This window comes from Vulpes lagopus, chromosome 11 (assembly GCF_018345385.1).
Source record: "Vulpes lagopus strain Blue_001 chromosome 11, ASM1834538v1, whole genome shotgun sequence".
NCBI classification, from domain to species: Eukaryota; Metazoa; Chordata; class Mammalia; order Carnivora; family Canidae; genus Vulpes; species Vulpes lagopus.
In genome coordinates, this window is record NC_054834.1 from 28,249,613 (window position 1) to 28,264,458 (window position 14,846).

Below are 14,846 nucleotides of genomic sequence, written 5' to 3' on the forward strand. Positions count from 1 at the left end.
TGTTCATTCTGTTCAGTTGCCTTATCTAAAGAGCGATAAAGAGATGAAGAGATAGGAGGTTCTGAGCTGAGTTTGGGTGATCATTCCCTTCTTACTCCCAGAGGTTGAGCCCAGCTGTGTCCCAAAAGAAGAGGAAGTTGTTTCCCAGTTTCTAAAATTTCTGTGAATTTGGAATTGGGCTGAGCCAGATCCATTCTGGGAAGCTCTGAATCTTCTGGGAGGGAACAGTTGAGAGGAAAAAACGGTGGAAGGGGAGGAGCCTGTGATAAAACAACATTTCTTTTCACTTCCTCTTTTGGATTTCAGAATTTGTCTGTCCTCTGGGGTGGAATCTGTCAAGTCTCAAGAGAAGCCTGTGCCTGCCACACTGGTGCTGCTAGAGCTGATGTGTGCCAGGAATTGATGCGGATCCTCTCGGTCCTCTCCCTCCCTGCTGCTGATAGTGACCAGGCTGGTTGCATGCCCTGCCTTCGTTGTTTGGGTGACATGCTACTGTGGGCAGCTCTGCTACTCCTGGGTGAGTCCTGTCCTCACGGGGGAGCGGAGGCAGGTGCACTTTCCTAACTCAGCTGCTGCTACCTGGGTTGGGCTGAGCTTGGGCAAGGATGAGGGGTAGCAGGGAAGCAATCAGGAAAATGGGGAGGTGGAGGGTCAAGAGGCTGATGAAGATTAAACCACTGGCTTGGGCAAATGATGAAATTGGCAGAGTAGTTGTTGTTTTCAGTGTCTTTTGCCCAATATGCCTGGGCAGCCAGGTCCCTGATGTCCTGCTGCTACCTACATCTGAACCTGCTCTGAGGAAAGCCCAGTGACCTAGACTTGAGTGGCTAATGAGTGGCCAGGGTGCTTCCTTTCCTTAGAAATCTGTGTTTCACAGGGACCAAATCTTAGGTGGGAGTGCGGATGTTGTCTTGGACGAGGGGTGGGCAGGAAGCAATAGGGCACTTGGTGGTGGGGGCAGTACCCATTCTCTGTGCCCCTGAAGCCACTTTAGGCAGCAGAACCCTATTCTGTGTATGTGTTAGATTCCCCTGGGAAGAAGCACAAAAGGGTCTGGGTTATCCAGGGAACTGGGACTCAGAGAACTCAAAATGCGGGCATTTCTGGAATCGTCAATCATAGGACCAGAGAAATCATGCATGCTTCCTTGTACTGCACATGCATGGGGATAGGTCCTGGCTCTAATCAGCGAGAAATTCGGGGTCCTAGGTCCAGATGGTGGGAGGAAGTCTAGGGAGGCCAACTAGGGGAGCCCTATTACCAGGATTGTCTCTCTAAGCTCAATTCCTAGAGTTTCTACCCTCAAATACACCTTAGGATGGCCCCAGAGGAAGACATGTAGCCCCTCTCAAGATAGGTGCTATGACTGATGATAAAATCTGGTCATCTCTGGAAGCCCTTGACCCTCAATGCTGAATGATACGGGGTTAGGAGGTAGAGGTGAGGAAGAGAGAGTATTCCTTCCTGAGCAGGACAAAATGGACTGAAGTAGAATAACAGGTAAAAGGAGCATTAAACTATCTCATTTTTCATGTGAAGAAGCTCGGGCCTGGAGAGGTGATATGCTTCTCCATCTCTGTTGATAGAGCTAACAACGTGCCAGTCACCTGGGCCAGACTCCTGGGCACAACTTGATATTTTCTTCCATTTGCCCTTTTGCTAAGTCACCAAGGATGTGCTCCATTTCCCCATTCTTATTTGGACTGCAATATTTAGGCCTTCATTACTCAATAACTCAACTTCTACAACAGCCTCTGATCCCATCTCAACTATTCCTGTCTCCTCTACTCTGAATCTGTGCTGCACACCAAGGCCATGGCATCTTCAAGTACAGCTATAGCTGAGTCACTGAACTTCAGAAATGCCTCTGGTGCTGCTCCATTGCCTGCTAACTAAGGCCCCAATCCTACCCTCTTAACCATGTTCCCATTGGCCCAAGTGGATCTTCCTCTACAACCAGGCACTGCATTTCCCGCTTTCTACAGATTCCACAAACTGCCTTGCTTAAACATTAAATAATTGCTATTAACAGGCCCTTTCTAGGACTTGGAGATTTACCAAAGAACAAGACAGACAGCCTTCCTGATATAAAGCACAAAGACTTTGTCTCCCTTACAATGACTCTATTGAGTGTGTATTCACGACCATTTGTTGAGTGTGGAATGAATAAATGGCTGATGACTTCTCTAGTCTCTTCTCATCTCTTTCTTGTTTCTCCTCTACCCCTCCTCTTAGGTTCTACTTCTTTATTTGCTCTCCTATTCACTGTCCCACTTCCCAACCTGACATACCCTGTTTTTTAGTTATCACTTCTATGTCGACAACTTCCAAACCTGTCTTTCTTGCTTATGTCAACTACATTTTATGTTTTCACCTGCTGGTTGGACCTCTCTGCAATGATATGTACATCTCTTACAAACAGTTATATAGGTGTGAGCACAAGTAACCTTGTTCTCAGCCATCCACTTACATTACCCCCACTCTCATCAGGTGCCAGGTTTCCTCAGTTTTGCCACTTAAATTTCTCTCATGTGCGTGTCTTTTTCAATTCCTATTGTCAATACAACTGTGGCCCTTCCTATCTCCCACCTAGACTCATTCAATAAGTGATTTCCAGAGCACTGGCAAATAAAATTGATATGGCTACTGCCTTCTTTGTGCTTATATTCTCCTAGGAGATATAAACAACATATAGACAGACACACAGGAATAAATATACATTGGAAAGGGCCATGAATATGTAAACAGGATACTTTGATAAGAATAGTTTTTGTGGGGAAGAAGAAAGGGCAGCCTACTTAAATAAAATGATATGGAGTGCATTTTCTGAGGAGGTGACACTTGAGCTGGGACTCTGAGTATGGCAAGGATCTAGCTATTTGAAGAGACAAAGGAAGCAGGTCTAGAGAAGAGGGATCAACAAACACAAAAGCTCCAAGTGTGAAGAATTTAAAGAAGGCTGGTGTTATGGGAGCTCAATGAATAGAGGAAGAGGGGCTTGAGATGAGGTGGGAGAGGTGAGCAAGACCCTTGTCCCATGCGGCCTTGTAAAGATGTACTTTTATTTCAAGAGCAGAGGAAGGCTTTTGAAGGCTTCTAATCAAGGGAGTGATATTATCTGACCTGATATTTTAAAGATAACTCTAGCCTTTCTGTGGGAAGTGGATTGTAGGGGACAAAGGAATGAGGAGAGGAGTTGGGAAGCAAGAGAAAGTTGATGGGGACTTAAACTAGAATGGTGGCCGTGAGTAGGGAGCGAAGTTGATGGACTAAGGGCCTGAGTCAGAAGCAGAATCAACAAGATTCACTGATGTGAAGGGAAGAGGCTCAGGAGAGAGAGGGAAATAAAGATGACTTACAGTTTTCAAGCATGAGTAACGGGGGAGATGGTGAAGATGTACACTTGTCTGGGAAGAATGGGAAAGAAAAGTAGTGGACTTGAGAAGGCAGAGTCCAAATTGCAGAGAATGGAAGGAGTATAAATGAGCGCAGACAATGTAGGAAAAAAAAGGAGAAATCTGGCTATGAAAGGGAGCAAAGGAATAATTTTGGAATTATAGGTGGGATCAAGCTTTTTTTTTTTCTTTTTTTTTTTTAAACGAAAGATCCTGGAAAATGCTTACGTTGATGGGAAAGATCCAGCTAAGAAGAAGGAATCGGGGATGCAGAAGAGGGTGGGAATAACAGAGAGGGGGAAATCCTTGTGAGGGTGATAGGGATTGCGAACCAGGATAGAGACTGACCATGGAGAGGAGGACCGAGACTTCCCCCAGTGAACAGCAAGAAAGGAAGTTGGGCAGAGGGGCAGAGAGGTTAGACATTTGAATTGGGGGAAGGTGTGAGATTTCCTGTCTAACTGCTTTTATTTTCTGTGAAGTATGAAGGAAAGGCATCCACTTTAGGCAAGAAGGGATTGGAGGCAGAAGACAGGAAAGTTTTGAGAGTGAGGAAAAGATGAGTGTCATTGCTGAAAGCCGCAGAGCAGATTTACTAGAGAAAGTGTCAGACTGGCAGTTCAGTGCCCTTTTGAATATGGTGACCATTGATTTATAGAGACACCCATTGCCTGCTTGTGTGGTCATTTTAGTACCACAGAGCTGAACAAGTAAAGGTGTGGACTGTACAGCTGGATTTAACAGAGACAGAGGAGGGCAAGGGAGTTAAGGAGATTTGCATGGAGGGGATTTTTTTTTGGAAGTGATTCTTGTAATGATGAGTCATCAAATCTAAACCCTGGGCTGATCTTTGCTTTCTCTCTTAAACAGCTCCAGTCGCTGGGACACCTGGTAAGTACTCCACCCACATCCTCTCCCTCCCCCAGCTACCCTCTTCTTGTGCTCCCAGCACCCCGCCTGGAGGTGAATGCACCTAGAAAGCACCAGTAACCCAGGATCGAGGTGGAGCCAGGAAGGAGTAATGCTCCCAGGAGATGCCCTGACCCTTTACCTGTCTCCTTTCTCTTTCCCCTCCTCTCAGAGAAGCAGAGGATAGGCAGCCGTTGTGCACAGGTGCTTTAACCCTTCTGGTTCTGAGAGGGTGAGACATCACAGATATTGTCCCAGAAAATAACTCACCCCCCTCTCTCAGTAAAATCAAGAGCCCAAACATTTTTCAGCTTAGCTGCACGCGAAATCCCATCATCTGCCTAGATTATCTCCATGTGTTGATAAATCCTCCACTTTGCATGCCTCTGAGGGCTTCAGGGCCTTGTTCTCTGAACAGAAATAGGAAGAGATTGATTGATTGATTGATTGATTGATTGCACCTCGGTGAAGTACATGCTTCTGCGCACTCCTTTCTCAATACTAGGAAGCTCCCCACCTCCCAGGCTCCCAGGGAGGGGATGGGGGTGCAGTTCTCCCTGGGGCACTGACCCTAGGGCTCCTTAGACTAGACCTCCAGCCTTTCTTTCTTTTTCTTTCTGAGGCCCCAGAGACCCCTCCGTACTTTGGTGCCAAGACAGGTCTATTCTAAGGGACAAAGATTGACATCAGGTCAGAATAGAAACCTGATGTCTGACTCATGCCGACACCTCCACCAGCTGTCCCCACTTGTCTTCATCCGGCTCTAGAGTTTATCCACTAGTGCCCAAAATGCCTCAGTTCACAGGGGAAGAAAGTGAGTTCCAAAAAAGGTATGGATGTGTAGTGTGTGTGTGTGTGTGTGTGTGTGTGTGTGAGAGAGAGAGAGAGAGAGAGCGAGAGAGAGAGAGAAAGAGAGAGAGAGAGAGAGAGAGAGAGGGGAAGAGAGAGAAGGAAAGAAAGAAAGGAAGGAAGGAAGAACTGTTTAGGATGACCCCTGGTGAGTCATCCTAGAGTGTTCCAGGATGTTCTAGTGTTTCTAGAGTGTTTGCCTGGCCCCTCTCTCCCTTTCTCTTACCTTTTGCTCTCTCTGTCTGAGGAATGGTCAAGCTCCCTGAGAGCACCTGGCTTCCCGAGGGCCCCTGCGGCGGGATGTATGAGTGAGAGGAATTAGCTACGGTTACAGAACAGTTTTGGGTTCCACTCTCGATGTCCTCAGCAGGACCAGAGGTGCTTCACTGTCTGGAATCCGGGGCCTGCCTAGGCTCTTGGGGCTCCCTTTACTTCAGCTTCCTCCTCTCTCTGCCCCCCAGCAGGTCTCCCGAAGTCTGTCCTGGACCTCGAGCCCCCGTGGATCAACGTGCTCCAGGGCGACTCCGTGACTCTGAAGTGCCAGGGGGCCCACAGAGCTGAGGAGCACACCCAGTGGTACCATAATGGGAGCTTCCTCCCAATCCTGGTCCAGTCCAACTATAGCTTTGAGGCCAAAAAACAGGACAGTGGGGAGTACAGATGCCAGATGTACCAGACCAGCGTCAGTGACCCTGTGCATCTGGATGTGACTTCCGGTCAGTGGAGGAAGGCCCAGGGGAGTGTCTGGGAGGACAAGGAAAGATGAAATCTGCTTACATGGCAGAGGTTTTGAGGGAAGGGGGGGCAGCAGCCTGTTTACTGGAAAGTATCGTGGTGAGTTGTTTGAAGATGTTTTCATCCACTCACTTCCCTTTTCACCCACTCCCTTTGCTTAGCATGTGTGGTGGCGGTGGATGGTCCTAAGAGATTCCTCAGAATATGTTAGGTTGTTTTGCCTCAGTCCTGATGGAGCAAGAAGGTTACCAGGCTACAAAGAAACACCAGGGGTATGAGAGCAGCAGAAGGAAAATCTGACTGCATAAAAACCCATTTTTGTGGCCATCATGAAGCATAAACAGACCACAGCAGGGCCCTCAGCCTGGGCACTACTAGCCATGTGACCATGGTGATTTGCCTGCCATTGGGTTTGACTCCTGGTCTACTTGTGCGGGTATTAATACCTCCCTCCCCAGGTCTGGTGGTAATCAGCATTTCCCCGTCCCCTGCCATCTATGCGACTTGACCTGAAAGTTGTGGGTTTTTTTTTTTATTAGAAAGAAGGAGGAAGGGAGAGAGGGAGGGAGGAAGGGAGGGGCAGAGGCAGAGGGAGAGAGAGAATCTCAAGCAGGCTCCACGCCCAGCACAGAGCCCAACACGGCCTCGATCTCACAACCCTGAGATCATGACCTGAGCCGGAACCAAGAGTTGATGCTTAACCGACGGAGCCACCCAGGTGCCCCCCGAAAGTTATGTTTTAACTATGTTTGCATTTCCAGCCCCCGGCAAGGGCAGGGCTTAATAAACATTTACTAAACAGATGAATGATTTTACAAAGCTTCTGGCAAAAAGCAACTTCTCCATAAAGAAAAGCCATCAAGTGGGATCCCTGGGTGGCTCAGCAGTTGGGCGTCTGCCTTTGGGTCAGGGCATGATCCTGGAGACCTGGGATCGAGTCCCACGTTGGGCTCCCCTCAGGGAGCCTGCTTCTCCCTCTGTGTCTCTCATGAATAAGTAAATAAAATTAAAAGAAAAGAAAAGCCATCATGTGACTATGATGAATGTTGTCACTGTTACTCTTCAGCGGGCCCTTTCCCTCACCTGATTCCTAAATTTTCCTCAAAAGTACAGTGAGGGCATCCCACCCCTGAGACTGAGCATGTCCCCGTGTAGCCACAGGCTTGTGAAGGAGATGTGGGCATTTATGGCTTCTCTGCAAGGCTTCCAGGAGGCTGCAGAGGAGTTTCGTCCCCAGACTGATGGATGCTTGAGGAACATCTCATGAATGAATGCCACGAACATTAAGCTGGCCCCTGTTCTCAAGATCCGCGCCAAGACAGGTGTCCGTGGGGAGGGCTAAGGGCTAAGGTCGCACGGACCAGCTGAAGGCAGACACCCCCATCATCCGGGTTGTAACTGGTACCAGCAGAGACTTTGCAGGGAGGGAAAGAGCCTTCCGATGACCCACGTCTTCTACTGCGGGAATGGCCGAGGCGGAAGAGAAGGGCAAGAATTGGTTGCTGGTTGGTGGTGCTACGTGGCAACTTCGGCATCTTCTTTGGGTTCTCCCTCATTTATCTTTTAAAAGATTTTATTTACTCATGAGAGACATAGAGAAAGAGGGAGAGAGAGAGAGAGAGAGAGAGACGCAGAGATAAGGCAGAGGGAGAAGCAGGCTCCATGCAGGGAGCCCGACGTGGGACTCGATCCCGGGTCTCCAGGATCACTCCCTGGGCCGAAGGCAGACGCTAAACCACTGAGCCACCCAGGGATCCCCTAATTCTTTTTTTTTTTCTAAGATTTTATTTATTTGAGAGAGAGAGAGCGAGCATGAGTGGGGGGAGGGGCAGAGGGAGAGGGAGAAGCAGACTCCCCACTGAGCAGAGGAGACGAGACCCCCATCCCAAGACCCCAAGATCACGACCTGAGCAGGAGGCAGACGCTTAACCAACTGAGCCCCCAGGTGCCCTCCTTCTAATTCTGCTCTTGTCTTGTACCTCACCTCTCTTTCCAATTCCAGCTCAGCGCTGGCCTCCAGCTTTAGGGTAAAGATGTACGTGAGCTGAGGTCAGCAGTACAAATATACCCCTTAGGCTCTATTATACAACAAAAATACTATTTTTTCTTCCTTGGTAAAAGGATAAAAATTGGGAGGGAAAAAGTACACAGTAGGGTGATGACACACCTTCAAAGACCCTGCTGCAGTGAAACTCCACGTTAACCAACATACACCCAACAAGCTAGTACTTGTTGGATCTCCGTGACTTCCTACTCTCCCGAAAGACATGTCTCTGCTGTGTCCCCTCACCTGTCATCTTCTAGGTCAGACTGGGTCCCTCTCCTCCCTCCCCCAGGGAAGGACTGTACCCAGGACTCTCTTGTATCCTTCCTGCAGGAGCCTATTGGGCAGGACAGGGCTGTTGCTGCCTTCTCCCAGGACAGGAAAGAGAAGACAGGCATAACCTGAACTCCTACCCTGTGCCATGCACGACTGTAGATGCCTGGTATTGTTATGTCCATTTTCACAGAGGAGGAATCCAAGGCCCAGAAGAGGCCCAAGACCGTAGAGCTCCCAAACGATGGAGCCAGCATTAGAGGCCAGAGCGACTGGATTCCAAACTTAAGCTCTTCCCTCCACACACTGAGTCCCACTGGTAAGGATGGTCTCAGAGTTGAGTCAAGACCTCCCGGGTCCTAGGGTCCGTTTGTGTCTTTCAGACTGGCTGCTGCTCCAGACCCCTCGCCTGGTGTTCCAGAAGGGGGAGTCCATCAGGCTGAGGTGCCACAGCTGGAAGAACAAGCTTCTGTACAAGATCACATTCTTCCAGAATGGAAAATCCAAGCAGTTTTCTTCTCTGAATTCCACATTCTTCATCCCAGAAGCAAACCTCAGTCACAGTGGCCACTACCACTGCACAGGGATGATAGGGCAGATGCTGCGCTTGTCACAGCCTGTGGCCATCACTGTCCAAGGTGGGAACTCTGTCGCAATGAAGGAAGGATGATGATCAGGGGCCGGACAATTATGGCCAAGGTCATATGGGTCTACTTGGAGGTCTGAGAAATGCCATGGCCCAAACAATTGGCCACTGAGGCAAAGTGGGGAGGACTGGGGGCCTTGAGAAATATTGGCCCTGGGCAGCACTAGGGGCCGGGGCTTGGAGCCCTCAGCTTCAGGCCACAGGTGGAAAGGCTGTGTGCCCCTGAAACGCAGGCCCCGTGCTAGGGACAGGGCAGGGGTTCCTTAAGCTCCCAGGCGTTCCTGAGACCTGAGGTTTTCTTGTTTCTTCTTAGGCCTCACGTTAGGCCCATTCGCTCCCCAAGGCATGGCATGTCCCTGACAGTTCAAGGCCTTGCGGGATCCGGTTGTGGTGCCTCCCCCCGGGGGAGGCTTTGGGTCCCCCTCCCTGCTCTCTCGGAGGGCTGACAGAAGCCCTTGCCTCCACCCCTACACCCTCAGTAGCTTGCCTTTACTAGATTAGGGGAAACACCTGTGGGGGGAGGCACAAGTCCAGTCCCATCCCAGTCTGTGCAGGTGAGGTGGGGGAAGGACCCAGACAAGGGACAAGGGACCCGGACACAAAGCAGCTCCCAGGGAGGAGCCCTGGGCAAGAGCACGGGAGGCTGACGGTAGAGCCTGTCCTGAGGTCTGTCTTCCTCAGGATCCGACTCGAGCGACTCCTCGGTGGTGATGACAATTGTGTCTGCGGTCACTGGCACGGCCGTCGTGGCCATCCTTGCTGCTGTAGTGGCCTGGCTCCGCTTCAGGCGAAAGCAAATTTCAGGTTTGTGGCTTCTCTTGGTTCCTCTTGCGGTCAGTTCCTACTGGGCCAAGACCCTAACTGGAACATTGCCGTACCCTCCTCTTTGGGCCAAGCGAATCCTTATAATTCAGACATAGCCTCATATTTCATTCATTCATTCATTCATTCATTGATTCATTCAACGAGGCTTGAAAACACTTGCCTATGTGTCAAGCCCTGCGCTGGGCATGGCGGCCCTCGAGGAGGCCAGTCTCCACTTGCAAGGAGCTTACGGTGCGGTGGGGGATACAGGGGGACACGAGGGATGCAAGAGCCCACGCCGAGCCTGGCGTGAGCCCAGGGAGAAGTTTGCAGCTGAGGCAGCCGAAGCACATGTGGTGGGACCCCCCGGCCCCAGTTTAAACCTTAGCGCTGCAGCAGGGTGACCTTGGGGGAGTTGTTCAGGGTCTCTGGGCCCGTGTTTCTTCATCTAGAAATGAGGACACTAAGAGAACCCCTAGGATTGTATGAGGGCGAATGATGCTGAGCTCTTAGCTGGGCCTGGTTCGTAAGGGACAGCACACGACAGAGCCATCACCCTTCTGGAGGAGGTGACATCTGAGGGTAGCCAGCAGCTGCGAAGAGGCTGGAAGAGCATTGCAGGCCCGAGGACCAGGGCGGGGACGTGGGGAGCGTGGTGGCCACGGGGTGGTGTGGGTGGGGAGGCAAGGAGGGTGTGTAAGGCGTGTGCTGCGGGCACATGGGGGGGTGGGGGGGTGAGGGCAGGTTACAGCGGAGGCTATCAGGAGGCTGTGCTCTGGGGCTGGTGAGACTGGGGTGGGTGGGTGGAGACCTGGCTCACTGGCCCAGCACCCGCACAGTTTGCTCGGCAGGCAGCCCGAGGCACCCTGAGCTCTGCTCCCAGGGGTGCCCCGCGAACTCCGGCTCCGGAAAGCTGTCCTTTGCCCCTTAGCACCGACGTCAAGAAGCGCAGGGAGGAGGCCAGGCGCTCTGGAAATCTAATAAGCAAATTGTCACAGTTCATCGCACTCGAAAGCGAGCTTCCTGGAGACAAAGTCTAGAGACGCCCAGAGAGAGGGGGGAAAGACCCCGCGCCCCTGAGGGAGAAGGGCCTACTCCTAGTACCTCCCAAAGGCCAAGCACCTTGGCTTCCTGCACCTGCCTTGGTTCCTGATGATCTGCAAATAGGAGATTCCGCAAGGAGGGGAGGCGTGTGCGGGGGAGGGGGCCCGTTGGTTCTAACCCAATCCTGCTCCTGGGCCTTGCCTGCGGACTCAGGCCTCACCCCATAACCCTACTAACCTGCTCTGTGCCCCTCCTCGTAGCTCCCCTGGGAAGCCCCGAGCACAGGGAAATGGGAGAGAAGCTCCCTGAGGCAGCAGGTGAGTGCCCTCCCCGTGCGGGGGCTGCAGGCGCCAGCGGCCTGTGTGAGTTGGGCTGGGGGCTGCGAGCTGGGAGAGGGAAGGGGCGGCGGGAGGAGGAGGGGCTCCAATCGCTTGGTCGCTTCTGAGACTAACTCCTCGGCCTCGCAGATAGAGATGGCAGGGCTGTGCATTTGGGAGCTGGGGATGCTGGGGGCATTTCCAGGGCAGGAAGTCAGGGAGATTTGGGTCCCTCTGTGGGGTTGGGCAGAGCTGGCACAGGACAGAGGTTGGGAGTGGGAAGACAGACCAAGGGGATTAAGAGGAAAAGAGAGGGAGACCGAGGGAATAATCCCCAGACGTGTTGAAGAGCCTGTCTCCGGGTTGATGGGGTACAGGTGGGGCATTAGGAGGAGATCTGAGATGGAGAAAGTTCTAGGGGCCTGGGTGCACTAGGGGGCTTCATTTTGGGGCAAAGTCTGTCTCTGATGCCCGCGTGCATTAAATTTATTAAACATGAGCCTGGCCCTGGCTCTGTAGTGAAGCTGGAGCACAAGGGAATCTGGGACTTTCCAGAGGGGCTCCTGGACAGCAGAAACAGAGGGAGAGGAGGCCCTCGAGGACCCTGTGTCAGATGGCCGGAGTGTGACTCAGAGTGGAACCAACAGATTCGAGAGCTTGAGCAAAATGCCACTTGTCGCGCTGTGCTTTGAGCCAGGCCCTTGTGTTCTTGGCCACGTCCAGTGGGGATGGGGGCCTGAGGCCCCACCAGGCCAAACCAGATCTAGAGAAGAGCCCAAACACCAGGAGAACAGCCCCTTGGAGTTTTGGCTCTGTCTGCACTGGCACGAATACGTTTCATAAGCACTTATGTCACAGCCAGGACCGGGGCTCATGGCTTCCCATCAGCGAGCTGGGATCGTTGAGAAATGCGTTGGAAGGAGAGTTCGGGAGGTGGTTTGTTCCAGAATCTGGAGCATGGCAAACAGAGACTCTCTGTGTCCAGGGGGTGAGTGGAGACACTAGATGCATTGTCTCACCCCCTCCCACCCCCGCCTGAGGAATGCTGCTTTGCAGATACTGGGTCTACTTTTCACACTGGCAAAATGAATTCATTGGCAAAAAACATGTGGGAAATTGATGTGTTTTAGCTATTTACCAGGGAAAGCCCTGGCTTGTTTGCTTGCTTCCCTCTTCCTCCCTGGCTTTCACTGTTGCGCTTTCTTTCCTTTTAATGTCAGGGAGCATCACATTCTTCAATTCTTCAAAGTGGGACAAAGATGCGCTGCATCTGGCCAGGGCTAAAGCACCCCCCCTCCCCGTCTTCTCTCCCTGAAGACCGTGGTTGGCAAAAATCTGGACTTTACTTCCCTATGATGCTGAATATCCACCCCCACCCATCTCTTCCCCGACATCTCAGATCCCTAAAGCTGGCTGTTTTTTTTTTTTTTTTAATTTAAAAATTTTTTATTTATTTATTTTTTTAAGCTGGCTGGTTTTCTTCGAGAAAAAGTCAGCCAGCCATTCTCTGAAAACCGTGCAGCACAGATGAGGGACTTCCTCTGCCAGTGTGGCCAGGGTGTGACTCTTGCACCTCCTCTCCCCACCCCCAAACCCGGTCATTATCTAAATTCATCTTATTTTTAAGAAAATGTGAAAGTTAGCCATCTTTGGTGACAGTTTCTTTTAAATCGCTTGGCTGTCTTCAAGTATAACTCGAGTCTGGGCAGTGCATGAAGCTCTTGGCCTACAGGTCCTTGTTTCGTGTCTGTTCGGGCTCTGGTTCTGTGGCCTCCCTGCCAGAGTGGTAAGCCCTCTTCTGCAGCGCCCTGCAGTTCTTATTTATTCATGCATTCGCTCATTCATTCATTTGAGATAGAGGGAGAGCACGAATTCATGCGACCTTGAGTGCAGGAGCAGCGGAAGGAGGGGCAGGGGGAGAGGGAGAAGCAGATGTCCCCCTGAGCAGATGGCTCGACCCCAGGACCCTGAGATCACGACATGAGCAGAAGGCAGATGCTTAACCGACCTAGCCACCCAGGCGCCTCTGACCTCTGTCCTTTCCGCCCACAGCCAATGTCACTGATACCGAAGAGGCTGCCAAAATTGAGGTGAGCCACCCCCCCAGCCATCCCCCCTTGCCCCTCCTCCCCTGCTGCCTCCACCCCTGTGACTGCTCCCTTCTGCCATCTCCAGGCTGAGAACACCATCACCTACTCACTCCTCCAGCACCCGGAGGAGGAGACAGAGGCCCCGGATTACCAGAACCAGATTTAGTCTCCATCGACTTGCCTGAGACCTGGGGAAGAGAATCCGAGAGACCGGGACGCAGGCCCGAGTTCCCCGTGGGAAAGACAAGAGGATGCCACAGCTCCAGAGAAGGAGGGGGACCCTTCCAGGGTCATCTGCGTAAATCCTGAAGGCTCCCTGTCCTCAAAGTCACAGACTGTACTGGTTCCTTCTGTGTCTCAGCACTTCTCGCCATCTAGACTCTTCTCCATACATCCACAAAGCAGATACAAATTACTTGGATTAGGAGATCGTAGCAACATGGGAAAGGCTTATGTTATAGGTTAACTGAGAAAAATTATGTAGGTGTATATGATTCAGGAATATTGAAACAGACTGACGTTTGCCAACATCTTAGAAGTGGTGGTTTCGGGGTGATGAGATTATTGGTGATTTTCATTTTCTTTATTTTTCTGTACAGATCATGTATTACATTTTATAATAAAATACTAGAAAAACAGCATGCCCTTTGCCTTCCAAAGGCTGTGTGGGTTGGAGTGTGGACTGACCTGTTTCTTCTCAAGGATAAAAATCTTGGGGAGGTGGTAACGGGTAGGAGGTGGGGGAGAGGGAAGATTTGGAGTGTAGGGAGAGTGTCCCTCTTCTTAAAACTGAATACTCTTGGGGCCCCTGGGTGGCTCAGTGGTTGAGCATCTGCCTTTGGCTCAGGTCATGATCCCGGGGTCCTCGGATCAAGTCCCACATCAGGCTCCCCGCAGGAAGCCTGCCTCTCCTCTGCCTAGATCTCTGCTTCTCTCTTTGTGTCTCTGATGAATAAATAAACATAAAAAAAATAATACTCTTCTTCCAATGGATTTGTCTTCTGGTTCCCATGTCTTCTTCCTCTTCCTCCCATGGCAAAGAAAACAATCACTTTGTTTTGCAAAACCAGTTCTCAGGAAGCCAAGCTTCAGATGAGTCCTCTGTGGAGATTGCTGACTCTTCCTGCGCCTCTTCTATTTACCAGAAGGATGTGACCTTCTCAGAGAAGCCATCCTGGCAGGTTAAAAACATGACTGACAGCTTCTCTGGGGGTTTGGTGGGTGCCCTTGGAGAAGCCTCGTTTTCCTGGGACTCTCACGACTTCCTTGTGGGACATTCTTGCTTTCAGGATTTAGCAGCTTCCTTTCCTGTATAGTTTCCGTAGCTTTCTATGATACTCACATTTTATTTTATTTTTTTTAAAGATTTTATTTATTTATTTGACACAGAGAGAGTGAGAGGGAGCATGAGTGGGGTGGAGGGGCAGAGGGAGAGGGAGAAGCAGACTCCTTGCTGAGCAGGGAAATCTACTTGGGGCTGGATCCCAGGACCCTGAGATCATGACCTGAGCTGAAGGCAGTCGCTTAACTGACTGAGCCACCCAGGCGCCCCAATACACACATTGTATTCTATTTTATTTATTTTAAAAGAGAGAGCAAGAGCGTGCATGCATGTAGGTGTGTGCAAGTGGAGTGGGGAACGGGCAGAGGATCTTAAGCAGGCTCCATGTCCAGCGAGAAGCCTAATTTGGGGATTGATTGCACGACCCTGAGATCATGACCTGAGCTGAAATGGAGTCA

At 51.0% G+C, this 14,846-nt stretch overlaps 1 protein-coding gene across 5 annotated transcripts; it reads left to right on the forward strand.

The window, feature by feature from the left end:
- Window positions 1-306: 306 nt before the first annotated feature.
- On the forward strand, window positions 307-13,747 carry FCGR2B (Fc fragment of IgG receptor IIb). Of its 5 annotated transcripts, XR_005982833.1 has the most exons (9): window positions 307-517; window positions 4,266-4,286; window positions 5,615-5,869; window positions 8,589-8,843; window positions 9,533-9,655; window positions 10,960-11,016; window positions 11,875-12,004; window positions 13,069-13,106; window positions 13,192-13,288. XR_005982833.1 is itself a non-coding variant. In XM_041723488.1 (8 exons), exons 1-8 carry the CDS (start codon window positions 403-405, stop codon window positions 13,270-13,272), a joined length of 945 nt encoding a protein of 314 aa, XP_041579422.1. In that variant the 5' UTR covers window positions 307-402; the 3' UTR covers window positions 13,273-13,747. The 5 variants fall into 5 exon arrangements, 4 of the variants coding, with proteins under 4 accessions (XP_041579422.1, XP_041579423.1, XP_041579424.1 ...); XM_041723488.1 differs by lacking the exon at window positions 11,875-12,004 and having other exon boundaries at window positions 13,192-13,747; XM_041723489.1 differs by lacking the exon at window positions 11,875-12,004 and having other exon boundaries at window positions 5,618-5,869; window positions 13,192-13,747.
- The last annotated feature ends 1,099 nt before the right edge of the window (window positions 13,748-14,846 follow it).